This window comes from Pelodiscus sinensis, chromosome 14, assembly GCF_052426305.1.
Source record: "Pelodiscus sinensis isolate ZL-2025 chromosome 14, ASM5242630v1, whole genome shotgun sequence".
NCBI lineage: Eukaryota > Metazoa > Chordata > Testudines > Trionychidae > Pelodiscus > Pelodiscus sinensis.
Genome location: NC_143065.1, coordinates 6,033,401 through 6,060,480, shown reverse-complemented (window position 1 = coordinate 6,060,480; position 27,080 = coordinate 6,033,401). Strand labels below are relative to the sequence as shown.

The following is a 27,080-nucleotide window of genomic DNA, read 5'->3' as shown; positions in this document are numbered from 1 at the left end:
TCAGTTCTTGAGAGCACAAAGCCCTGCCCCTGCCCCGCATCCAAAACGCAGTTTTACTCTGAGCACAATGCTGAAGAGCTTGGGCCGCAGAGGGAGCTTTCCATGGCACTTTTTCCATACAAATATTTGAGGATTTTGAATTGTAACGTGCATTCACCCCCTTCACACACTAGACCAGGAGACTAGCACAGTCAAAGATCCTCACCAAAACTTACACATTAGAATTTAATGGTAAACAATTACATCTATGGCACTACAGTACTTGCTAAAGCACAATGGAACTAGGGTTTTCAAGGTGCAGTTTACCTCATTACTAAGACACAGACTCATCAATAATGAAACAGCATTAAGCAAACTTCTGAACACCACAAGCATCACACTTTCCATCCATTTACAAATGGCTTCTGCTTTTGACAAAGGCCCACAGTGCCCTGTACCATCAAGAAAGATTTAAGCCCCTCCACATCAGTGATCACTGGGAAAAGCACCCGCTGAATATACTCCTCACAGGGGCTCATCGTGTAAAAGGTTTGTGTGATGCTGCATGATCAATCAACATGCAATAGGCTGAAGCAGGAGTGATGAACTGGGAATTCCTCCATTTTGTTTGACAAAAACCGCCTAATTGTAGACACAGCTTTAAACTACGACCCACCCACCCACCACCACAAGGACAACCTTTTTGTAGGCAAGTTTTGTTGCAGAATACCAGCCAAGTTCTTGAACTGCAAAAAACATTTGCTTGCAGAAGGCAGTCAGACCAGCAGTGAACAGAAAAAGAAACAGACTGGGCTGAAAATGTTAACCCCCCCCCCACCCTTGCTCAAACAAAGTAGATAAATATAGGATACACCAGTTAAAAATTTAATACTGAGCCAGGTGCAATAGAGGTTACTGGTTCAGTGCTCAGATTTTTTTTGTTTTTGTTTTTTTGACACTGACTAGAATACAGTGGATAAGTAAAGTTCTCCACCAGGAAGAGAAATACTTGTGTTGCCACAACACATTGTTTATACTGTCCATCTGTGTTTGCAGTGGGAGTAAGCTAGATGAGCAAAGGATTTACACTGTACTTGTCCTGCAGAAGCATATGCCTGAGTTGCATCAGAAACTGCTTCAAGAACAAACATGAGAACTGTAGGGTGTTGTGATGGCCATGTCCTACACAGAATATGCTGTATGCCACTAGCTAAGACAATTCAATTGTGATACATGAACAACGTTATTGAGAGGAAACATGTAAGACAATTGGACAAAAATAGTTGATGACTTAAAGAAACAATCTCCTTTAAAATAAGGGGATAATGTTGAAGTTTACAAACTTACATTCCTAAAAATACAGAAAGGCACATTTACATCATGGGCTGGTTGAATTATATGCACTAATGAATTCACTGAGAATTAAAGAAACTGTCCAGATCCTCTCATGATTTTTAATATGTGTGTTAATAACAACAATTTAAGTAGCATATAGACCTAGCTCAAGTGTCAATGTCTTAAGGTTTAATGCCAAAAATTGCATCTTGAAAAACTGCATCATTCACTATAAAAATAATGAATTCTGCCAATTACCTTTTATTGTGTTTAACAGCTGCTGGTTCTGATCAGAACATAGGCTCTAGCTGCAAAGATTCAAAAATTGTAATTAACAAGCGGATGGCTACAATTTAAAGCAAGGAATAATCTATTTATTGGTCTATAACAAAGACATCCTGGTAGATCTATCTGCCACTTGATGTATTAAGTGACAGTCACTACTAGGTTTAGGGAAAGTGTAGAATTTACATAGTTTCATACAATTTAATTTAGCAATACTGAACATTTCTGCAGTTTTATACAAAGCCAGATTTATTTGTAAGAGACGGTGGCAAAGCCATCTGAGAAGAATCAAACAGCAATTAAAACTTTTTTGCAACTGTCTCCTGAGGGACTTGGTCAACTAATACTGAAATACATGCCACGTCTACACCATGTTTTTAAAAAAACCTCACTGCAAACTAGTTTCCCTTCAAAGAGATACAAGCAGGGGAAGGGCAGATGTTTTTACAAAGTTATATATAAACACACCTGTTTGTAAACTCTTGAGACCATCAGCACAGAGGGATCTGGCTGGGCAGCTGACTTGGCAGGCAGTAGGCAAACAAAGAAGCATAAGTTGAGTTCGGTGTCATTCAATTTATACTGGGCTCCTCTCTATTAGCAGTACTAGACCAGCTGAAATTCTAGCCGCTAACACTGAATTCTTATTCCATTAAGCTGCTATGAGGCTTGAATAGAACAGATGGCTTACATTTCAACTTCAGACCTAGTATCATGTCTCTTCTTTTCGTCAAGAGACCATGAAAAATATTGGACTACTAATTAAATACCGCAGTCAGTGAGGGCCTATGCTCAAAAGGCAATGTTTTAGCTCCACAATTTGCATGAACTGTGCTATAATATCCCCACATATAGGTTTAAATACATCTTCCCTACTAGTTTGACCCTGAGTCTGGATTAGCCAACATGCCATGAAAAGTCTAGCTCCAAACCCATAACAAAGCTGTCTTTCAGACCTAAATGAAGACAGTGGGATTTTAATCAAGCTGGAAAAGGATAGAAGCAAGTGGGAGTTTTGTTGAGACAAAAAACTTCTCCTGTGTGAAGCCCCCATATTCAGCTCTCATTTTAGACTATAGAAGGGACGGTGGCCCAATGGCGAGGAGTGTGCTAGATTCAAAAGCAAGTGCTTGCTATTAAACATTGGGATAAATGCTAAAATTCAGAACTCACCCTAGCAATTCCATTTCAGTTAAAAAAAACTAAATTAAAATTCCACAACACATATAAAGACGTATATTAGAGTAATAATTTAAATGTCTCTTTTTAGGGGATGAAGTACAAATGAGATATACTTGAATTTGCAGTACAAATACAACTGAATCAACTATTTATTTACAAGGAGTCCTGAAAGACAGCAGCCTTGGTACACATTAATAGCAGCAATTACCCAGTCTACTTAATGATGCCACATCTCATCTCTTCTGCAGGCAAAGAGTGATTGTTCAGAGGTCACTGTTAAGTTTCTTGCACTGGGGCAAACAGTATGTGCAAGCAATTCCTTGATTTAAAAGTGATTCAATCTTATCTACATAACAGCTGAGAGAGCAGCATAAAATTCTATTGCTCTTCATAATCAGGAACACATTTCTCTTGCTTATAAAAGAGGATACAAAGCTTCTCTGATGTAAATGTGCCTTTAGAAAGTGAAAACTGAAAACATTAATACAAAAGTCAAATAACTATGCAATTCATGAAACTATATAAAAATTGAGTTATCACAACTAAAGCAGCAAATCAAAATATCTGCTGAGGTTTTCTGGTAAAACTAAAAAAAAGTTAGTTTGTGTCAAAGTTCAATAAGTCAAATGCTACCATTGACACAACAAAACTAAAACCCACACGAGGAAGTTGAAAAGTGCACAATGAAATTAATAGTCTTGGATCAAGTATTTATGGAGAATTGGAAATGTGTTGTCCGATGGACTTGATAAGTGAGGATTAAAAGGAGGTATTAAAGTTTATCAGATCCAGATTTGGCCTGCCGGTCCACATAGAAGAGGATGTACGCCTTTGCCTTTACCACAGTCTCCTCGTCGGTCAAAGTTACAGTACTATCATTGAAATGGAACCAGCGACCTTCATGAGTTGCATAGGCTGTGTAATGTCCAGAGCCAACACTGAAAGCAATGACACACACAAAGTGAAATCAACAAAAAGAAATGTATCACTTAATTCTCCACTGTCCAGAGCTACAACAGGGTAAGTGGTAACTGACTATATTTGATCACAAGGCTTCACGCAAGTTTGGGGGGACTGGACAGTCTCCATAATTGTTAACTTAAATCCAAAGTGTTTAAAGGGTAAAAAAGATACTTCATGCAACCGCATCTTTAATGGTGCCAAGATTTTACACTAACGAGATACATAAAATTACTTCCTTTCTGGGACTTCATGAAAGGTATCTAAATTTTAGCATAATCCAACCCCTTTTTGCCCAATCCTCCGGTCCTCTTGCAGTCAAAACTCCTAATGAACTGCAAAGCAAGTTTTGCCTCTGTAAGACTAAGACCAGGTCCAATTGCATTTAAGATAAATGCAATTATCAGGCCCCAAACAGGAATAAAATTTGAGTTTTACCACGTTCTTGTCATTTAATTTTATGTTCAGAATTCCTTCCCACTTCTTCTAGCTGAACCCTGCATGAGTTACAGGATTTCAAACCACACACACAGGGAAATTATCACCATGAGCACAGTTGAAACTAACTGAAGTTATTTTACACAGCTCTTGGATCTTTGTTCCAACAACCAAGTTTCATTAGCCATGATGCCTCAAGACAGGTCATCTCCCCCTTGCATGACTCACAGCTGTATTTTATACATCCTCATAGTTCATGCCCATCTAATTCTATTCCAACCATGTTCATTTTATACTGATGTCCATTACAACTATGTCTTGTTTTCTCAACTTGGAAACAGCTGTCATTGGCATTCTGTGGTAGTGCTAATGAAGACTATTTGAAAGTCAGACTGCTTGATTTAATATTACTTCCAATTCAGACTACTCATCTTCAACAGAAAGCAACAAGGGCAGCCTACTAGAGGGAATGTTTTTAAACACATTTTTTGCTGAAAACACCCTCAATTCAACTGAGCTAGAACAATGAGTTCTAATGAAAACAGCAAGAACACACGCTATTAGGAGACAGTGTAGTTTCTTCTAAAAAACTTTTCCTTAATCCCTCAATCTTGGGACTTGATTACATAAACTCTTGGAGGAAAGTCATCATGTCACTACTTCTGACTCTCAAAGTGTGTGTCTACAACTGCACCTGTAGCTTTCAGAATGAGGTTTACAGGGATGTCGGAACAGTGAGCCTGTTATATTTTGAAATAACAGGCACACCCAAAAGACACGGAATAGATATTTCAGAATACCTCCGGTATCCTGAAATAGCGCTGCAGTGTAGATGTAGCCAAAGGGATGCAAAAATATTTTTAATTCAAAATACAACTATTATCTGACTCCATAGCATCCCAACTGGATCTCAGTTCCATGGGAGGGGACCACTGCTATCCCTCTTCCTGCCTAAAGTCTACATTGTTCTACATCAGTGGTCCCCAACCTTTCAAGGTTGTCGGGCGCCGGGGGGCGGGGCCGTTTGCCCGCCAGGCGCCAGGGGGCGGGGCCGTTTGCCCGCCAGGGGCAGCGCTCCCCCCCACCCTGCGCCGCGTGCCGCGCGCCCGGGGCCGGCGCTCCCCCCGCCCTGCGCCGCGCGCCCGGGGCCGGCGCTCCCCCCGCCCTGCGCCGCGCGCCCGGGGCCGGCGCTCCCCCCGCCCTGCGCCTGGTGCCAGGCCAGCCCCGAGCACCTGGCGGGCGCATGGAAATGGCGCCCGCGGGCACCGTGTTGGGGACCACGGTTCTACATGAAGACTAGTCTTCTGCATAATTCTCCATGCGCTTTCAAGCTGAACAAAGAAGAAACAGACATTTATTTTTAAGTGACTAAAGTGAAGCATCAGTTTTTTGGGCCACAGGCCCTCTCAGAGTTTAAATGGATAGGAACAATACTACTGTCAAGAACTGCTTTACCTTCCAATTTGAAAGTAGCAAGGAACTAGCCTCAGTTTCAAAAAGTATCAGATTTCCAACTGTTACTTCGAACAATTCACATTTTAGAACCCTGTACCACTGGAACATAACACTCCTTTTTGTATCCATGTTCAGGGCTTGACAAACCCCGGCAAGAGCTACTCGCCAGCCCCACACTGTGCATGCGCGAAGTGCTGGTGAATGGGGGGGCGCACGGAGAGACCGGCTGAAATCTACTCGCCACGGGCAAATAGATTCATTGGTTTGTCGAGCCCTGTCCATGTTAATGTAGTTGCTAACAGAACCAAATGCACATTTGGGGTGAAGTCCTCCAATGAAGTCAACAGGAATCTGTAGTTCCCTTCAGTAAGCCGTACCTCCCCCCAGGTTTAGGCTCACTCAGCATACATACCCTGAGCCATGGTGCACAACGACAGCTGCAAGATCATAGAGACAGCTTTCTGGGCCACTGTTCTCTGGCTGCAGTTCAAAGAGAAAACAGCTTTTAAAAAGTAAACTGGCAACTTCTCTGTTCCAGAATATGTAATAAAAGAGAATACATTTCCATTACATATATACGTGTAAGAGTCTCTGTACCTCTAATAAGAAGCATTTCATGTCTAGGCCCCGGAGGGGAAATTCTACATATGTATCAACCTTGTTTCTCAGATATTCTGTCCAGTGAAATCGCTTCAAGTGTAAGCATAGCACCTATAACATTAAATATACAAAAGTTTGTTAAGCTTGGATTATGGTTACATACATACATTTACTGGTCAAGTTCGTAATTTTTTTTAAGTTTCACCACACGCTGATCTTTGACATTTGCACCAACCTTTGGTAGTTTCTGTATCCAGAATTTTTTGGTGGATTTCTGTTTCTTTTTACACTTGTGGCACATATAGAGCTCTGTCTCATCAAGTTCTTCCAAGTCTGTAAAACTGCGAAGACAATCTAAAAGGAAGATAATTCAATGCACTAGTTTAAAAACCTTCTGAGCTGTTAAAAATCGGCTTATCCAATAAAACTTTTACAGGCTGAACCTCTCCAGTCTGACACACACTGGTCAACATTGTGGTCTGGCATGATTTTTGTTAGCTGGATGTCCACATATCATGGATGTGGCCAGCTTTCCCATGGTCCCATAAAGTTTGTTTACAGCTACCCATCCTGTGCTGTTCTTTAGCTCTAATTAGCACGTTTGCAGGCACTCTCTCCATAAAAGCCAAGGACTGAACAGACAGGGAGGCTGAAGTGTCCACTAACCCTTCCAGATCACTGCTGAAGCACACTGATGGGGGGGAAGTGAAGAGTATCTCTCTGTTTCAGTGAAAGTTCCATTTTAAACGGGATCCACACAATTCTCAAAATAGTTACTTTTGGGCTCTAACAAGAAATAAAATCTCTCCCTCCCCCCAAAGGCACTATCACGTTGCACTGCGGGCTGAAGGACATGCTGGCTGCCAGCATAGAGCCTCGTGGCTGAGGTGAGCTGAGGGGCTCTGTGCCAGCAGGTCCTTCAGCCCATGTTGCGAGAAAAACCAATCCCCACTATTCACAGCGGGATTTTTTCCCCCAAAAAAGTCAGCTCATGAGCAACTAGATTGGTACTAACATTTGGGGTGAAATCCTGGTTCCACTGAAGGAAGTTGAAAACCTTCTGTTGATTTCAGTGGAACCAAGGTTTCACTCACCACAATCTCTTACCCCGTAGTGTGCATATTGGTCCATTTTCTTGGTTCTTAGTTCGTTTATTTCTGAACTGACTTGGAATATCTAGTGAAAGGTCTTGGAAAGAAAAACAGAATTGAATTTATTAGATCAAAATTAAAAAAACCTTAGTTCTTACTGAAGTCTTACATTGTACAATTTCAACCTGGCCACATATTGTTTAGATACATGAAGATTCAAGCTTTAAAGCGCGAGTAAATACTTTGTAGGAGAAAGATAACTTACCTAGGAATGGATCAAACTTTCTTGATTCAGTCCCACATATTAAGCAGTTTACTTCATTTTGAAGAATGCCTCCAAATATAGCTGTGACAACAGTAGAGGCTCCATTTCTAAACAAACCGTGACGGAAAGAAACCGATCAGAAATTCTGCTTTAGGCTGCATTTCAGCATGTGAAATAATTTTAGCATGTGAAATATTTGTATTGCTTACAACCTGCCAAAAAATCATCAGGCAGTTTGGGTTTAATAAACAAGAATTGGGTTCATTTATATGGTCTTTTCACACATCACTAGATTCCATGGAGCAACCACTGATAACAACAAAGATATGGGAAACCTAGAGGGAACTGGAATCTGTACTCTATACAGGCATTCATAAGAAGCTAGATAAGCATCCCAAATCTTTGTCAAGGCTATATTTACATACGCTGCATTCTCTCAAGAGAGCACACAATTGTAACAGTATTATAAGGATGTTATCTTTAAAGAGCTGTTTGTTGTGTAACAACTACTTGAATAAACATGTCAGAAGGTAAGTCACTCGGGGTGTATTTTCGCTTTGAACATGCTCCCTACTTTTTAACTGAATATCATTAGGGCTTTGTAAGCAGGTTTCCTCCCATTTAAGCCACTTTCAAAATATTTACATTGCAAGAACATGCTAAACGTTGTGTCGTCGTTCTTTTGTATATTCATATGGCACTTAAAAGCTTTCTTGTTTTAAAAGCTCCAACATAGGAGATGCTAACTCAATCAGGTCAAAACAGCACTGCTGTCTGCACCACGTGTTTCCATAATACAGGCAGTCCCCGAGTTACGCGGATCTGACTTATGTCGGATCCGCAGTTACGAACAGGGCTTTTCTTGCCTCGCAGGACGGGAGCGGCGGGACGCCCAGATGCGCCGCAGTCCCGCCGCCCGTGTCCTCCGGGGCGAGAAAAGCTGTTCTGCGTCTCCCTGGTCTGCCCCCCCCAGCAGACCAGGGAGACGCGGAGCAAAGCCTCGGAGGATGCGGGCGGGACCGCGGCGCATCTCGGCGGTCCTGCCACCCGCATCTCCCTGGTCTGTTGGGGGGGGGGGGGGGGGAGCGCAGCTAGTGCGCTCTCTCCCCCCCCCAGCAGACCAGGCTTTTCTCGCTGATGACGCCTGGGGTAGAGCAGCTAGGGTGCTGCCGGGTTGGTCCCCGCAGCACTGAGGTGCGGCGCTGCGGGGACCTACCCGGCAGCGCCCCAGCTGCTCTGTCCCAGGCGTCCAAATTCAGCCGCTGTTGAAACTGATCAGCGGCTGATTCCAGGAAGCCCAGGGCAGAGCAACTGTGCTTCGGGCTTCCTGTAGTCAGCCGCTGGTCAGTTTCAGCAGCGGCTGAATCTGGACGCCAGTTCCGACTTACATACAAATTCAACTTAAGAACAAACCTACAGTCTCTATCTTGTACGTAACCCGGGGACTGCCTGTACAGTATTATATGAAAAAAGGAACCGTTTTCCTGCTGAGGCAAGGAAAAGCATCTATTCATTCAACTTGTACTTGTCTGGTACAAAGCCTCAGGCTAACTGCTTTCTCCTGATCTTACCCCAGAAGACATTAAAGCCAAAGAACAATAGAAATTAACAACTGGGGACAGAACGATTTGCTAGTTTATATCATGAGGTTTCCAGCCACCTGCCAAGTTGCAGAAAACTAGTGTTGTGAGAGTATAAGCCACCTCCTCCTCCTTTAGACCCGATTAATAAACTGTCTATTTTTCATACAAGGCAAATTAACAGCACTATCTGTACACTGGTTTCAGTGGGGCAGACTTTTTTTTTTCAGGCAAAGCTGGCTTTAAAGTCCCACTGAGTTTTTCCAGGCTGAGATCAGCTGAGGACTGAAGATTTTGGATGACATCTCTCAAATCAATGCTGCAACATTTTCTAGTCCACTCTGAGGGGAGTTTTGGACATAGCTAATTGTGGTGCATGTGTTTTGTATGAACCAAGAAACCTAATGACTAATGTTATTTTGTTCTGAAGAGCACACGGCTAGAACAAAGCAGCTATATTGACAGAACTAACTAAAAGTGGGCCATGGGACGCTAGGAACATACTGTAGGGAAGCCTATGCAGTACTCACCTGCCCTGCTCAGGTCCATTTAACATGTAATCCCTTTTCCTGCACAGCTCAGGACTGACGTATCTCTCAGCTAATGTTAACGTAAAAAGTGACCAGAATCCAGGCTGAACTGACTGTCAACATTCCTGCCTAAGCAAAATCAATGTTTTGGTCTAAGTGCTGTTTTCAGTCTAGCAGAGCATACATGGACAAATTATTCAGGAAGTGTAGTATTTCCAGACACACAGTAAGACTTAAGTGCTTTGACTAACAGGCAGCACACTGTGCTATTACTTTAGCTTCTTACTGATGCCAGAGGGTAGTTCACTCCTCAAGGAAACTTTGATACACACATGGAGCCCCTTCTTGGCTGTAAGTTGTTGAAGGAATCAAAATAATATCTTACATGCAACATTTGTTGCTTGCAGAGAGACCTGAATTTTCTTGTAAAATTACAGAGCGGGAAACACCATTAAAGCCACCTTGGAGTTCCAGATGTAGATGGTCCAATAGGTAACGCATGAATTCATGGGCATCTTGTTGCTGGTATCCCCTTAATACAAAAATATTCAGTGAATTTAAAGAGACCACATCTTTGTTTCTGACGTATTGGTTCAAAGTAGCTCCAAAATTCAAACCACAGGAATAGCCTGTTACTCATTATCTTACAGGATACAGCCAAAGTATAAAAATTGCATGAACAAGTGTATTAGGAAACAATTTCCAAACCAATCTCTGAAAGCGTGCAGTGAATACATCTGAAGAAGCTAAGCAAGCAGGTCAGATCAGACTGCAATACGATCTCAAAACCACAAAGTCCAAATAAAGTCCTCTTGACCAAATATTTTTAAAAGTTTTTAGATTTACAACCAAAATTTGTTGGCTTTTTTTAAACAGTACGAAGAAGTGCTGGACACTGAGCAATAACTGACTATGTATTCAGCTGTGTGTAACAGAGATCAGGTCAATTTGCCTCTTGAACAGTTTTGACAAGGGACAGGCAATAACTCTCACTATGGCGCTGCAAGGAGAGTTGGACCTTCCTGGCTAGCCTATATTGCAGGATGGGGCAGGCCACTGCAACTGCTGACCCATGGTGAACCTATCTATGTGCATTTGGAGGCTGGCACCGGATTGGATAGCTAGCTGGGAGCAACCTAAAAGGGAACAGTAGCAGATGGAGGTGGTCCTTTTTGATGCTTCTGCACAATCACTCCCTTCACCTTTGGGTTTGCTGGTTATCAGGCTGTCACTCCATTTGTACAGGGTTGTTTGTTGTATGGTGGATTATGAAGGGATGTGGCAGTCATAGCTATTAGGAAAATGGGGGCATATAAGGACTGAAGCTCACATTGTGCAGATTTGCAGTTTATGATGTTCTCATGCGACTATTCAAATGATGTATATAATGTTCTAGAATCTGGGATTGCGAAGACATGGGTTTACAACACATTTTTTGGCATCTAAGAGATTCAATAGTGTTTGGACCACAGTTCTGGGCAGATTTTCCTCAGACACCAAACCCATCATTTCTCTAAGGCTGTCATTCCAAGGCCGAGTGCTCTCCACAAGCCTCCTGCAGTAATGGCAGGAGCTCTTTGAAAAAGGGATATATCCCCCCTCTCTAAATGGGCTATGGAACAATGCTTAGGAATGTATGGAGGGGTTTCAACCTCCACTCTGAGTAATCTCGCAACATTTCAGTGAAGAAATGTATTTGAGGCATAATTCTTACTACATTTGGACTCAGAGCTTACCCTACTGAACATGGAAGCTCCTGCAAGTCTCAGAAGTACAGTGAAAGCAGGAACAGAAAGACATTGCCCATGCAAGAAACAACAAGCACGTACTTCACTGCTAATTAGGCTGTGGAAAGCCAACAGCAGTCAGGTAAACAGCTATTTACAAATGAACCAGTAAGCTAAAGGATGTAACAACTCAAGGAAAGTCAAGAGGAATCTGAACGAATGTGTCACGAGACTCCAAGCACCCAGCCCCAAAGGAAGCGCGCGTGTGTGTGGGGGGGGGAGGGAAGAGGAGAGAAAAGAAGCATTCTGCCACGTAAGAAGTGTGACTCCCCCTCAGAGGTTTAGTACTGAAGGTCCCAAACCATGGGGCAGCACAGAGCTTCGCTTGTTGCAATTCTGGTCCTTTAAATTTCACTTCTAAGGTAAAAATCCATGACCTATAGTACCACTATTTCATATAAGCAACTGATGCCGTTACCACTAGGATACTACGTGACTGAGTGGGAGGAGTGGCAGTTTCTACATTCATGAACAGAAGGGGCAGTGTCTATGCCAGTGGTTCTCAAACTTTTTGGTCTGTGGCCCAACTAGCTCAATGCAAACCTTTCCATGGACCATCAGCTGCTAATGGAAACTCACCATTAATTACACCAGAGCCATTTTGCTAATGTTGCAGCTGGGGAGAATGGTTTAATTTAAATTATTAAACAGATTAAGTGTTTTAACTCATGTCAGTTTATCAAACTTCATTTTAAATAAAGAAATACACTAATTTATGTCCAACAAAAAAAGGTTTTAATGTTTTCTTTATTTATGGGTGGGGTGGGGAAACTTTTTAGGGTCAGAGACCACTGACCTACAGAAATATCAATTGGGGACCACACAAGCGAGAAGCAAAAACCCCCAACGATGTGGGCCCCAACTGAAACACCTCACTCTCTGGTGCACCAGCTCCATAGGGTGCCAGGAAGGCACAGGGAGGACTCAGGTTCAGGTCTTCTCATAGGCCGGATTTACTTTTCTGGGGTTCCAGAGTGGATTTTAGGCTCTAGGGTGTGGACAAAAGTTAGGGGTTCAGTGTATGGGACAAGGCTGCTAGAGTGAGATAGGGATGGAGGTGCAGGATCTGGGCTGGAGGTGGGGTGCAGGATGGGGTAAATATGCGAGGTCTGTGTGGAAGGTAGAGGGTAGAAACAGGCTGGGAGTAGGGTGTAGGGCCAAGGGGGAGGTGCAGGAGTAAAGAAGGGTGCAGGAGGAGGTTTGGGGTAGGGTGTCTGGCCAGGAGGGTGGGTGCCAGTAGGGGGTGGGAAGTGCCTCTCCACTTTCCCCATGCAGCAGGGAGGCAGTGCGGACTCCCCACCTTGTGGGGGGAGCACTGAGCTCCAGCCTGGGAGGCGGCTGCAGACCACTAGTGGTCCACAGACCGCACTTGAGAGCCACTGGCCTATGCAAAACTGTCACAGCATGGAACACATCTTAGAGCATTGGCTCTGAGTGCAGACCATGGACCACTAGTGGTCTGCAGCTGCCTTGCAGATGGGTCGCAGCATGAGGCTCAGTTCCATCAGCCAGCACTAGTGCTCCAATGCCACCTTCCCCTCGCGAGGATGGAGCGTCAGCACCAGCTTCCCACTGCACAGGATGTGTGGCTTTGCAAGGAGACGCGCCCCTCCCCCAGCCAGGCAGCTCCATGCGCAGAGACCTGAGCCTCTGGCAGGGTGGGTCTCATTAATCAGCTGTGGGGCTGTGCAGCTCACAGGGAACCTTGCCACAGGCCAAAAAGCTTGAGAACCATTGTCTTAGAATTTAGTCAAGCTGACACATGCCCATAGGAGAGCTATATGTAACACAGAATGCAGTCACTCCACACCAAGCTTCCTACAAAAGCTTAGCCAAGGTGCAAGTGAATAAACACTCAAACCTTAAATAAGCCTCCCTGCTTTGTCCCAAACAAGCATAGCAAGCACCATTTCCTCTAACCCAGTGTTTCTCAACCAGTGGTACGAGTACCCTTAGCGGGGTACTCGAGAGAAGTCTGGGGGGAGGGGGTTCATCAACACAACTGAAATTTGGGGAAAACTGAATTTTTGTTTTAAGTTTTATAGGGCTTTATTCTTTTTGTACTTTTTACACCCAAAAACTTTATCGCCCGCCCATCTATGATTAAGTTGTTTAAACAAATGTGTTGCAAAGGTAGAAAAAAAATGGTGTGTCTGAAAACTGCAGGTACTGGATTGTACTTTTTAAGGGGGTACTTGATTGAAAAAAGGTTGAGAAACACTGCTCTAAACCAGCAGTTACAATGAGCATCACACAGCAGCAGCGAAAGGCAGAGCTCTGATAAATATTAAGAATCATCTGCTAGTAACCATGAAAATGAAGGCCGGCATGACTCAGAACCTTTAGAGAAGACTATGGTTGTGCTAGATCAAGCTGAAGCCAGTCTACAAACTCCTAAGAATATCAGCTTGGCTCCCGCTCCAATTCCTTTTATATCATTGGTGGGACAATGAAGTGTTTCATCCAAATATTCAGGGTAATTTTTGTTACAATACAGTAAATACTGTGCAACAATTATGCAATCAAGATGTAAACAGAGGTAAGAACCCTTCAGAACAGTGGTTCCAAAGTGTTACCCCATAGAGTTTGATTTATTAAAATCAGCAGTAAATAAACATTTTGAAATTAAATTGATTAATACTAAAAAACTAAAGTTTCTAAAATGTCATTTTCCTGTTTGGTGTTTATCATCATCAGGTCACTAGAGATGAAATTCTGAAATAAAAAGATTATCTGGTAAAGGATGAGCTATCTGCAAGTTAACTTTGTATAGATACTAAACAAAAGATATTTAATGTCAGTACAGCTTGTATATCTCCAGAACAAATGAAGAAGGCAAAATTCTTTGAGTGGTTTAAATGCAGAAAGTGTCATTAGAAGTTACTGAGTTAATGAAGGAAACACTTTTTTTTTAAATAGATCTAGCTACATTTTAAATAGCTTAGCAGACTTTTAGCAGAAGAAAGAAAATTTATGGGAATAGCATTATCCGCAAGAACACTGTCAATGAAACGGATATATATTTGAAGTGAAATGTGATGAAATTTGATTTGTAAATGCTTTATTGTTGTTTACATATATAATGTAGCACTTAGTAATGTTTTTATTCTGTTCACCCAAGTACAAATATGTGCAATAAAACAAAATGACCAAAGTTCCTCTAATGGAGAACACAGCTTCTCACAGAGACATCGTGTTTTGCAATATAGCAGAACCCAATTCACTCAAGCCTATCCACATTCTCATTCCCAGGGCAGCAAAATGTGATACAAAAGAAGCAATCATCAGGGGGAAAGCCCCTCACAATTCATGAAGCATTATAAACATACTTCAACCCACCAAGAGGCTATGAAGCTCTCTCAGTGTGCAGCAGGCTTGCCAGATTAGACTGCTCAGAGATTAAGCTTTCATAGCAAAGAAACAGCAAATTGTGGTGTGCCGCTGCATGCTATCATCCCACCACAACAGTACAATATGCAATTTCTAGCCATGAGCCGTTTTCCTGTCCCCACATGGATTTGGAGGGATCTACACTGCAATATCAGCAATTTCAGTTGTTTTCCACTATGTTATACTTTTCCATTATGGAGACAGGGCCTATAAGAAAAGGGTGAGCAGATGCCAGTTAGCTAAAACCTCAAAGACTGAGATTCATGGGAAAACTAACCAACCAAATCTCAGCTCCAAGGCTTCCCCTTCTCTCCACCCTGTGCAAGAACAAGCAGCATAGCTGACTTGTTCCTCTTATTCCACCATCTCCAACTCTGTCCATCCCACATGTAACCCTCTTGAGCTGGCTAACATTGCAGTTATAAACAGAACACCAGTAACTTACTTCCACAGCATGGCTCAACTCAACCCAGAACTTCTATTTCCCCCCTTGCACCAAGGCTTCTGCCTCCTCCCCTCTCCAAATGCAGGGGAACATACTGCATTGGCTGACTCCTCTCTCCATGTGGCTTGCTGCATTATTTTGTTTCACACAATAGAGGGGCAGGTATAGCTGAAGGAAGGCAGAGTGCACAACTAATACCTTTCAATAAAATGTTCCTAGACAGCTAACGTTACCAGTGGGTCACAAATTCTCCCTCTCCCCTAAAAGCGCCAAATTCCCAGAAGAGGGCAGCACTTTCTATTAAAAGCCATGACAGAACCCACAGTGCTGAAAATTTGCTAGAGAACAGATTTCGCTGTTCAGTCACACAAGACCTGTAGGGTAGGTTTATTACTAGTAATGGGGTAACTCGTCAAAGATATCAGAGATGTTCTTATGCATAGAATGTTTTGGCCACTGCTTGAAGCTGCTGGTATTAAACTTCCTTGATTCTCGTAAGCCAGTAAAACACACATTAGGCAGTGTGAAGAATACTAAAGATGGCCTTTTACTATCTGGGTTATTCAGCTAAGCATGTGAGTTCACAGCATCTTTTCAGCACTGCTGGAGATGTAACAGATAACAGAACATCTTTACTACCTGAGAACATGGAGCAACTTACCTTCACAAATCCTAACAGGTTTCAGTGCTCCTTTGAAAGAGGTTCAGGGGGCCAGGACAGGGAGACCTTGGAGAGGAATGATACTTCGATTTACTTGGGTAACTTTTTTTTGACAGTGTGTGTAACACCCATAGACTTTTACAGACCTTACTTTGAATTACATTGGAAAAGGCTAGAATGTTTTGAGAATCAAGGAAGTTTTGCCCAGTATGTTTTACATAAGGTTTATGGCATCTGTACTTTTTTTTAATACCATTCCTATCATAGCCAAAAGTTTGGATTCCGTACATTCCTTATTCTTGCTGAACTCCTTCCCCTATATGTAAGCCATTACTCATCAAAATTATCTTTGACTCTACTATATGTAGTGTACATATTGGGAACAAGCAATTATCTCGATGAAAGAATGTCTTCTAGATTAAAGTAAAGTCACATTTGAAAAGTTATACTTCTGGGCACAAGGGGAGGCTTCAAGGAGTTTTTTCCAAGAGCCAGATTAGGGCACAGATGGCATAAAGTTACAGTCAACAACACGACCCTTTGTCTTACGGAACTTACCTAAAATTTGGCATGATTTTCCAAACGACGTAAAATAAAGACTCTGGGCTAAATGCAGTTTGGCTCCCTTGCCATAAAGCACAAAGTGTCTTTCTAAACTCTTCAACCAATGAACTGGGAAGAGAAAGCAAAAATAAATTAGTATGGCATCATGCTCTAATCTACATTTTGCTGATAATCAGGACATCAGAGGTACAAATGTCACAATTTCCTTTGATGAAAACAGTTTACTTTGTAAATCATTTCTTAATAAAGACATATTCCAAATCCCTAACAATTTTACAAGATTACAAAATTGTAGGGGTAGAGACGACAATCTGGCAACATCGTGAAATCAGAAATGTTAAGGACGGAAGTGGGACAGATTTTCTAATGCCCGGTTTACTCTAGGAATGTAGGTCTAATTTAGTAGAGTAAGATTGATTTTTTAAACAATGAGTCCACAATATCAAGACCATTCTGTCAGATTTAAGGGCTGCTAAAGTTGATTTTGGTATTCATGCTTTTCACAAGGAGTAATACTAAATTCAACCTTGCATAGTCGAATTCATAGTAGTTTAGACTGTGCTGAGAAAGTCAAGATTCTTGGCCTCTGGAAGGCATCTCACAGTGCCATAATTTAACCGCTCTGGCCTGAACTTGCACCTCTACTGCTTTCCAGGTGAATAGGAAAAGCCCCAGGAAACATTGAGCATACGTGTGATGGACAGAACACATGTGCTGATGCTGTCCATCAGCGTAGTACATTGGCATATGTGTGCTGCTGAATTTAACTTCCCAGTGTTATGAGTACAGCTCAGCTGCCTCGTGTTCCTGCTGTAATGAAGTTTATCACCACCGACGGAGCAAAGGACCTGTCAGGAACCCACTGGGATAACCCTGAAATCCTGACTGACAACCACCATGACCTTCGAGTTCCATGAGCTCCAGTTCCCAGGGGCGCAAAAGAATGCCAGCATTGAGTGTGCAGGAGTTCTTGCACCTCATCAAGGCGTGGGAGGAGGAATCCATTGTCTCTAAGCTCTGAAACAGCAAAAAACCCACTGATAGCTATACAAAGATAGCAAAGTGCCGGGTGGAGAAAGGATACTCCAGGAACTCCCAGCAGTTCCATGTTAAAATAAAAGAGCTGAGTCAGTTCTATCACAAAACAAAGGAGGCAATCGGACAGTTTGGTATATCACCACAAACCTGCCACTTCTATGACGAGCTGCATGCAATCCTAGGGGGGAACCTGACCAGCTTCCCAAGCCAGATCACAGAGTCCGCCCAAGACACTCCAGGCAGAAGCATGGAGGACAGGATGATGGTGGTGGACAATGAGAGAAGTGGCCAGCCAGTGAGCAGTGAGACACGAAACCTTTTAATCCATTTGGAGCCAGTCCCTTCCTCCCAGGACATCTCACAATTTAGGCACTGATCCCCAGGAGGGCATTTCTGGTGAATTCACAATTTTTTTCTTGGATTAAGGCAATTGGGTGTGATGTATGGCGACTCTGTGCCTACACAGTGCAGGGGGCCCAGAACAACTTGTTGACATGTCAGAAGACGGAATGGAAACCCTCCCTGCATAACTCCACGAAGCTCTCTGAGGAACTCTTTGACCCTTCTTACAAGGTTGTGGGAGGCTGCCCTATTCCATCCTCCACAATAGGACACCTTCCCGCACCAAGCCAGCACTAAGTGGTCTGGCATCACTGCAGCACAAAGCATTGCAGCACAAGGCCCAGGCGTCTGTCAGCATCAGCTCCCTATCACTGCGTGATTTGGAGAAGACTGATACCTCACATGGTAACCTGGATGAAGGAGGAGGGGAAGCTATTAGCGCCTGCCTCTGCTGCTAGCATGGCTTCAGCCTCTGGCACTCCCTCTATCTCTCCTGCCCCATGGCTCCTGCGGGATGAGAAAGCAGCATTCTTCCAGAAAGCAGGGAGAGGCAGACATGGAGGAGGGAACCCACACAAGCCCTGCCCTACCAGCATGACTAGACCTCATCCCATCCCTCCCTCCTGCCCCTGGGCTTCTGGGGAATGTTGCACTCTTGGGAAGTGGGGCATGGCAGACAGAAGAAAGACTCTTTATCCACTGCCCTGACCCTGCCATCCCCCGTCCCACCCACAGGATTGTGCCCTGGCAGACTCCTTACTATGCCTGCTGCCAAATCATGTAATTCTAGATGATCCCTTGAGAACTCTGTTGTGTACCTGCTGTCCAATGGCCACTTTAAAGCACAACTTTAGCCTTGCACAGAATACATCTCCATTGTATTTGTAGGTCAAGAGATTTTAGGCTCCACGATGAATCTCCTTTGGTGTGTGCCCTTGTAACTTCATTACAGCAGGAACACAAGGCAGCTTGCTCTCCGCTATGGTATCCATATTTTCCAGAGTCACTACCTTCCATAGCACAGTGGTATTGATTGCTTTGGCTGCTTGTACAACAGCAGCTCCCACTGTAGATTTCTCCATTCCGAATGGATTCCAAGCTGACCAGTAGCTGTCTGGCACTGCAAGCTTCCACAGGACAACTGCCACATGCTTCTCCACTGTCAGAGTGGGTCTCATTCAGGAGTTCCTGCACTTCAGGGCAGAGGAAAGCCATTTGCAAAGTTCCATGAAAGTGGCCTTGTGCATTTGGAAGTTTTGCAGCCAGTGCCAATCGCCCCATACATACAGTACTAGCGCTCCCACCGGTCTGTGCTTGTCTCATGGTGCCAGAAATGGCATTCCACTGTGTCCACAGGATCCAGTACCAGCTGTGTTTTCAATTCGCTCAAGGCCAGGGCTTGCCTGTACAGCATGCCCATGGCACCCCGAGACGAAGGTGATTCCTCCTCAACCTATTCCTAGTGTGCCATGCTTACACTCTAAAAAAAAAAAAACCTGCACCACTGGGCGCACCAAGGTAGACATCAACATTACAGTGCTTTGATGCACGAGATCCACAAGGGGGGCCATGCTCATGCTGCTATGGCATTTCTGTGGGTAACGAAGGCGCATAAAGATGCAAAAAGACTGTTTCTCATAGATCTCAAGCAAGAGGGGAAGGAGTAGATGAGTGCATTATGGGATGCTGACAGCATGAATCTATAATCACCTGCTGCCCAGTTTTGGTCTCAACATGCACCAGAAGCATAACCCAGAATGCAAAGCGGCACAGGCATTGTGAGATAGCTACCCATAGTGCATCACTCTCAAAGTCTACAGCAATCTCCCTAATGGGGATGCGCTTCTTTGAACTAGGTTGAATTTTCGCGCACAGTGGGGACATGGATCATAGACTTTGCAAAATCGGGTGGCAAGAAATTGACCTTAATAAATTGGACGTTATCTTGTAGTACAGACATGGTGTAAGTTTTCATCACTAACATGTGAGCACATCAAAAATTGTACCTGTAAAAATTGTACCCGTGCACAATTATTTGCATGTTGGTGAAGATTCAGTCCAAATGTTCACCTGGAAATCTCCTTCAAAATGCAAGGTTATTGCCTATATTTTAATTTAGTGCTTCATCTAATCCAATTTTAAATGACAAGTGACAGGGTTTCCAGTACTTCTCTTGATAGTAGTTGTAGTCTAATAAATCTCACCACTAATATACTTTGATATCCAACTTTACATTTGCTTAATTTCCACGACTTAAGTTTCTTTATATTAATTTTAACTTCAGTGCCACTTTGCCCCAATTTAGGCTCAAGATGGATGTTTAATCCACATCAGTAGAAGATATTTAATAAACCAAGGCCAAAGCTATCCCCTCTCGCATTCTAAAACATATTTCCTCCTTTCCCATAAAACTCAATACAGGATTTATTATTCTTGTTGAAGAATTTTTTTAAAATCCCTGCTTTCATGCTAATTTTTGAGGACTTTGGAAAGAATTTTTTGAGTAAGATTAAGAAGCAATAGGTGACACATAGTCCAGTTAATTCCAATTCTAAATATACAGGAGACCCTTGTGATTTGCAGGTTCCACATATTCCTGGGTCTCTTGTCCCAGCCTGTTTCCTGCGGCTGCTTGGAGTCAGATTGAGTTCTTCATGGCTGCCTGGAGCTGTGGTGAGTTTCCTGCAGCTCCCGGCCACCACGATGAGTTCAGGAGCCATAGGAACTCACTGCAGGGGTCGGGAGTCACAGCTGCCAGTACTTATGAATTTCGCCATTAGCGGTGGATGCAGGAACACATCCATTGTGAATGGCGGGGGTTTCTTGTATTGAGCTTCACTCCAGCACTGTTTGGTGGATGCTAGCGTCCTATTTTTCACCAGCTACAAGAATCCAGTGGAAATTATGTACAAATCTGCACTTGTACACAATATCCAGAAAGTACCTGGGCACTCCCTCTTTCAGTTTCTAGTGCTGCTGTCTGAAATTCAGTGCTAGCAAGAAGCATGTTAACTTACACATTGTTATCCCCTTGGCTCCTAGTATGGTAAGTTCGCCTGCCAGCTGTTTTTCCATTCCGCAATTCCACAGCTGGCAACTCTTTGAAGTAACAGCAAAACTGCTGAATGTTGCTGTAGGAAAAAGAAATGAAAGTGAGAAACACAGAAGATAATAGGAAGAACGTGTGCATATTTTGCACAGTCTTCTTTAAAAATGCTCAATTGACTTCTTGGACTAGTTCTGAATAGCTTGAGTTTCCCATCAAAAGAAAAAACGGTTATTTACCTCGTAACTGTTGTTCTTTGAGATGTGTTGCTTACATCCATTCCACTTAGGTGTGCGTGCCACATGCACAAGTTCTGGAAGCTTTTTACCCATAGCAGTACAGACCCCTGGAATGAGCCCAGCATATGGCACATATATACCCTTGCAGGCCCTCCACCCCCTCAGGTCCTTCTTGCTAGGCATGGGATGCGTAGTCCTACGGATGGGGGTTCCACGGCCACCACGCCCAAAAGGAAACGACGGGTGGTGGTGGTCAGGTACTCCCTTCTAAGAGGGACGGAGCCATCCCTCTGCCGTCCGGACCTGGAATCTCGAAAGGTGTGCTGCTTACCGGGAGCTCGCATTCAGGATGTCACTGAGAGGCTTACCAAGCTGATCAAACCTTTGGATCGCTACCCCTTCCTGCTTCTCCACGTGGGAACTAATGATACGGCCAAGAATGATCTTGAGCGTGTTACTGCAGATTATGTAGTGCTGGGAAGAAGGATCCAAGAATTTGGAGCGCAAGTGGTATTCTCCTCCATCCTCCCTGTTGAAGGGAAAGGACTGGGCAGGGATCGTCGAATTGAGGACGTAAATGCGTGGTTGCGCAGATGGTGTCGCAGAGAGGGCTTTGGTTTCTTCGACCATGGGACTCTGTTCCGGGCGCAAGGATTGTTAGGAAGAGATGGGATCCACCTAACGAAGAGAGGAAGGAGCATCTTCGTGGGCAGGCTTGCAAACCTAGTGAGGAGGGCTTTAAACTAGGTTCGTCGGGGGACGGTGACCAAAACCCTGAGGGGAGTGGGAAAGTCGGATACCGGGAAGAAATGCAGAGAGGAAGGGGCAAGAAAGGAGGACCCATGTTTCGAATGGAGAAGATAGGACGATCAACTGGTTACCTGAAGTGTTTGTACACTAATGCGAGAAGCCTGGGCAACAAACAGGAAGAACTGGAGGCCCTGGCCCAGACCAAGAAATATGATTTACTTGGGATAACCGAGACTTGGTGGGATGACTCGCATGACTGGAGCGCTGTCATGGAAGGGTATAGACTGTTCAGGAAGAACAGGCAGGGGAGAAAAGGAGGAGGAGTTGCACTATATGTAAGACAGCACTACGATTGCTCTGAACTCCAGTATAAAGAGGGAGAAAAACCTGTTGAGAGTCTATGGGTTAAGTTTAAAGGAGCAAACAACAGCCTTGATGTTGTGGTTGGTGTTTGCTACAGGCCACCGAATCAGGTGGATGAGGTAGATGAGGCTTTCTTTGGACAACTGAGCAAAGCTTCCAGATCGCAGGCCCTGGTTCTCGTGGGGGACTTGAATCACCCTGACATCTGCTGGGAAACCTATACGGCAGTACACAGGCAACCCAGGAAGTTTTTGGAGAATGTTGGGGATAACTTCCACCCCAAGGAGCCCACAGGAGCTTCTTGACACAGGTGCTGGGCATGAACATCTGTTTGCCCACCTGCCCCCAGGCTCTGAGGTGGTTCAGGCCGCCCCAAGGAGCCCGCAGAGCCACCCCAGTCCTCCCCATCGGGGGCTCGTACCCCATTCCTCCCTCACCTCCTTCCACTTACCCCTCTCTAGCCCCCCTTCCTGATGTACAAAATAAAGGACACGTGTGTTCAAAAATAGAAACTCTCTTTATTGAACAAAACTCAGGGAGACTGGGAAAAGGAGGTGGGAGAGGAGGTGGGAGAGGAGAGAGAGAGAGAGTGGGAGAGGGGAGGGCAACTAAAATGATCAGGGGTTTGGAACAGGTCCCATATGAAGAGACACTAAAGAGACTGGGACTTTTCAGCTTAGAGAAGAAGAGACTGAGGGGGGATATGATAGAGGTCTATAAAAGCATAAGTGGTGTGGAGAGGGTGCATAAAGAAAAGTTATTTATTAGTTCCCATAATAGAAGGACTAGAGGACACCAAATGAAATGAATGGGTAGCAGGCTTCAAACTAATAACAGAAAGTTCTTCTTCACAAAGAAAATAGTCAAGCTGTGGAACTCCTTGCTGCAGGAGGCTGTGAAGGCTAGAACTATAACAGAATTTAAAGAGAAGTTAGATAAATTCATGGAGGTTGGGTCCATGGACTGGTATTAGCCAGGGGGTTGAAATGGTGTCCCTGGCCTCTGTTTGTGGAAGGCTGGAGATGGATGGCACGAGACAAATGGCTTGGTCATTGTCTTCAGTCCATCCCCTCCAGGGTACCTAGTGTGGGCTGCTGTCGGCAGACAGGCTATTGGGCTACATGGATCTTTGGTCTGACCCAGTACTGCCATTCTTATGTTTTTATGTTCTAAGCTCAGGGCTCAGGGTCGGGGTCTCACTGGACCACCTTGATTTTCATGCAAACCTGCTCCTGGGTGGCCAGGCTGGCAGCTATCCTGCCCTAGACGGCCACTTTCCTGTGCCTAGTGCGGAGGTCGTGGACTTTGGAGGCTTTCCCCCAAACCTCGATGAGGTCCACGATGTCCGCACTAGACCAGGCGGGTGCCCGCCTCTTGCAGCCCCGGGCAGGCTCCTGGAAGCTGCCAGCCTGGTCCTGGGAAGAGGCGGAGGGCTGGGTGGCAGTGGGTGGCTGGCTCGTGCCGTGTCAGGTGCAGGGTCTGCTGGCTGGGTGCTGGCAGGCTTGCACCTGGCACGGGCACCGTTGCCAGACTGTGCCCCTTTAAGGGCTCCGGGGCCGGGAGGGGGGCAGAAGAGTTTCCCTGGTGGTACCCAGAGTGGCCACCAGGGCAAGCTGGGGCGGGCTAGCCTCCCACTAGTTCGAATTAAGTGGCTACACAGCCCTTAATTCGAACTACTTAATTCGAACTAGGCGTTAGTCTTCGTAGAATGAGAATTAAGCGCTCCGTTAGTTCGAATTAAGTTCGAACTACACTAGTATGTGTAGCGCCTATCAAAGTTAATTCGAACTAACATCTGTTAGTTCGAATTAACTTTGTAGTGTAGACATACCCCATGAGTTTATTAATTGATGACTTTTCCATCTAGTCATCATGCTTGTAACAGGAGTATTGTGGTGATAATAAAAGTTCTTTCTCTTTCCTTTTTATTAACGTGGTATTGGTTAATATTTGTGTCTTGGTTTTACTTTAGGGGTGAGATTTCCCAAGTGATCTCTCCCCTGATTTCCTTATCATTACTTGGGTGATAGCAACAGATTTTTATCCCCAAAATCTAGGTTTTTAAGATTTTTGGGGGGAAGTGTTATACCAAAGCCTGGAAAGATAAGGTTTTGGGGTACTTCTGCAGGTCCCCACTTCTGCCAGACCAGGGAAGAAGCCTTGACAACATAAATCAGATATACGAAAAGGCAATACACAAAAACCTGTTGAGAATACTTTAATCTTCCTGGACAATCAATAATGGATCTCCAAAACACCGTATTGTTAGACGCCAATTCCACAAGCAAAATACACAGGGAAGAATTGGAACTTAACTTCATTTACAAGTTTAATTCTTATGCAAATGGTACAAACAGGAACATCGGGCTGGCTCACACACTACCTTCCACATCCTAATGACTTGTGCTAATTGTTCTTATCAGCCTTTTGCAAATACTTAACCATCCCTTCCCTCCCCCTCTCCCTTACTTATTCTTGGATCTGGATTATTAATACATCATTAAGAAGCGGGTTGCGCCCACAAAAGTTCATGCGATCATCTACATGTTTCGTTAGTCTTTAAATTCTAGTCGACTATTTGTTGTTTTTTTAAGTTTTTTCTAATCTAAACAGTAACTTGAACAACACGCAACTACTTGGAAAACTATTTACAGAAGACAAAAGCATTCCAGCAATCGTCAGGGGCGATAAGAAGGAACTGAGGGGGTGGAGGGCCAGCAGAGGTATACATGGGCCAATATGCCAGCACCCTCCAGGGGGCACCCTGGCTGGCCCAACAGGTACTGCTATGGATAAAAAGCTTCCTGAACTCATGCACGCAGCGTGCACACACCCCTAAGTGGAATGGACATAAGCAAGCACTTGAAGAAGAACTAATCAAGATGCATCTAGTGTTACAATATAATGATCTACTCGTCACATATACAGTGGGCACCATCCAACAACATGCACCAGCCCAATTACCTGCCACAATTACATCTTTTCTCTCTTTTGATTAGGAGATACCAAGGACCCACAATTACTGAGTGCTGAGTTCTTATATCATGCTTACTGTAAACAAATTCCATGTCTATAAGTGGCATTAATATTAATCAATAGTAGACTTTAATTTAGTATATACCATCTAGAACAGCGATGAGTAACCAAGTCTAGTGAGTGGGCTGCAAGAGGAGGTCGTATGGTCAGTGGTAGGCAACCGGTGGCCTACAGCTCACTTTGGTTCCACAAGTGGCCCAAACACCCTCTCTCCCGCCTCTCCACCCCTACATGCCTTCGCATGACTGGTACATGGGAGCCCCGCGCATCCTACTCTTCCCCCTCCCATGCTGCACTTTTGAAGCGCCATGAATCCACTGATTCATGACACATCCCTGCTCCTCCCCCTCCTTCTCAGAGCTTGAAATGCCAGAACCTAAATTGGTTTAAATCTGTGTAATTCCAATGGAATCAACAGAGCTCTGCCAAATTAGACTGGTTGAAAATGTGGACCTCATTTTCAGAAAGAGGCCAACAATCCACTGGTTGAAGAGCATGCACGACTCTACCAGTGCACATGTAAACATGCTCAGATGTAGGTACACAGCTGTATCTCTACCCGGTGACAATTTGGCCAAGGATGCACCAGCTGATGCATTCATACTGTGAATACAAAACACCTGCACAAAGCTTAAGGTCACCTATAACTTTTTGCAAGTAATACAAAGATAATTCAACTACATGTGTTAATTTGGGGATGGCTGCTATTACACAGAACCAACCACATGCACTTGTGGGGGAAAGGGGGAGGAGGAGGAAGAATCACAAAGGGCTCCAAGTTTCCACTGAGGTCACAAATTTCAGTGCTGCTCTCTACCATTCTGTGTGACATTCTCTAATATGCATTTTAAATAGATTCACTAGCACATTAAAGGGGGAGAGGAGCAAGAGGATGACACAATGGAGACGAAGCACAACTCCACAAGAGTCCCTGTTCCCAAAGACCTAAAGGAGAGTCCAGATTTGGGTTTGCTGTCTGATCAGAGTAGCAGTGATATCATACCATTAGAGCACTTCCATATCAGTCAGTGAGAAACCAACCACTCAGAAATTTTCCTAGTCATAATAGTCTGCCCCCTCCCTTCACCGCCGGGAAGGCTACAATCCTCAAAGCCCAGCCAATACCCTCCCTACAGATGCACTAACTCATCCCTCACCTGCAAAAGGTATCATGTCACTACCAGTGTTCCCTCTAATTTTTCCCACCTCTGAGTAGAATGAATTTTGTTACGTGCACCACTATGGAAGGCTTCATATTGGTGCACACAACAAAATTCATGTTGTAGGAGTGGAGCCAAGAGATTCATGGTGTGGGAGGAGGCTCAGGCCTGTGGCAGAGAGTTGGGGGTGAAAAGCTGTGAGCCTTGGGGGTGGTGCCAGGGACAAGCTGCTTAGGAGCTGGAGCAGAAGGTTCAGGTGAAGGGGTGAGAGAGCTCCAGCTGGGAATACATACTATGAGGTGGGGCAGGGTTAAGCAATAGTTTGGAGCGAAGGAGGGTACACCAGGACAACTGTGAGAGGACTCCCCCCAGTTTTCGCTGCAGCACCTGTGTGTGTGGGAACACCCAGGGACTGGGTGGGAGCCGTGCCAGGCCACAGGGGCCAGATGGGAAACAGGAATGAGGCCAGATGAGGGCCAGAGCTGGGCTGCCATGACAAAAAATAGGAATGGGCTGGATGGGGGACAGGCCTGGCACTGGGGCCTGAGGCAGAATCAGG

At 44.4% G+C, this 27,080-nt stretch overlaps 1 protein-coding gene across 3 annotated transcripts in view; it reads right to left on the bottom strand.

Moving 5' to 3' along the window:
* Positions 1-211: 211 nt before the first annotated feature.
* Positions 212-27,080, bottom strand: part of USP3 (ubiquitin specific peptidase 3) — a 71,917-nt gene continuing 45,048 nt past the window's right edge. For all 3 annotated transcript variants that reach the window (XM_075897641.2, XM_089781910.1, XM_075897643.2), the window contains 9 exons: positions 20,945-21,058; positions 16,542-16,655; positions 10,086-10,232; positions 7,591-7,697; positions 7,342-7,422; positions 6,470-6,588; positions 6,232-6,345; positions 6,047-6,114; positions 212-3,719 (listed from right to left, as the gene is read on the bottom strand). In XM_075897641.2, the coding sequence (XP_075753756.1) occupies positions 3,554-3,719; positions 6,047-6,114; positions 6,232-6,345; positions 6,470-6,588; positions 7,342-7,422; positions 7,591-7,697; positions 10,086-10,232; positions 16,542-16,655; positions 20,945-21,058 (1,030 nt within the window). In that variant the 3' untranslated portion in view covers positions 212-3,553. The remainder of the gene's footprint in view (positions 3,720-6,046; positions 6,115-6,231; positions 6,346-6,469; positions 6,589-7,341; positions 7,423-7,590; positions 7,698-10,085; positions 10,233-16,541; positions 16,656-20,944; positions 21,059-27,080) is intronic.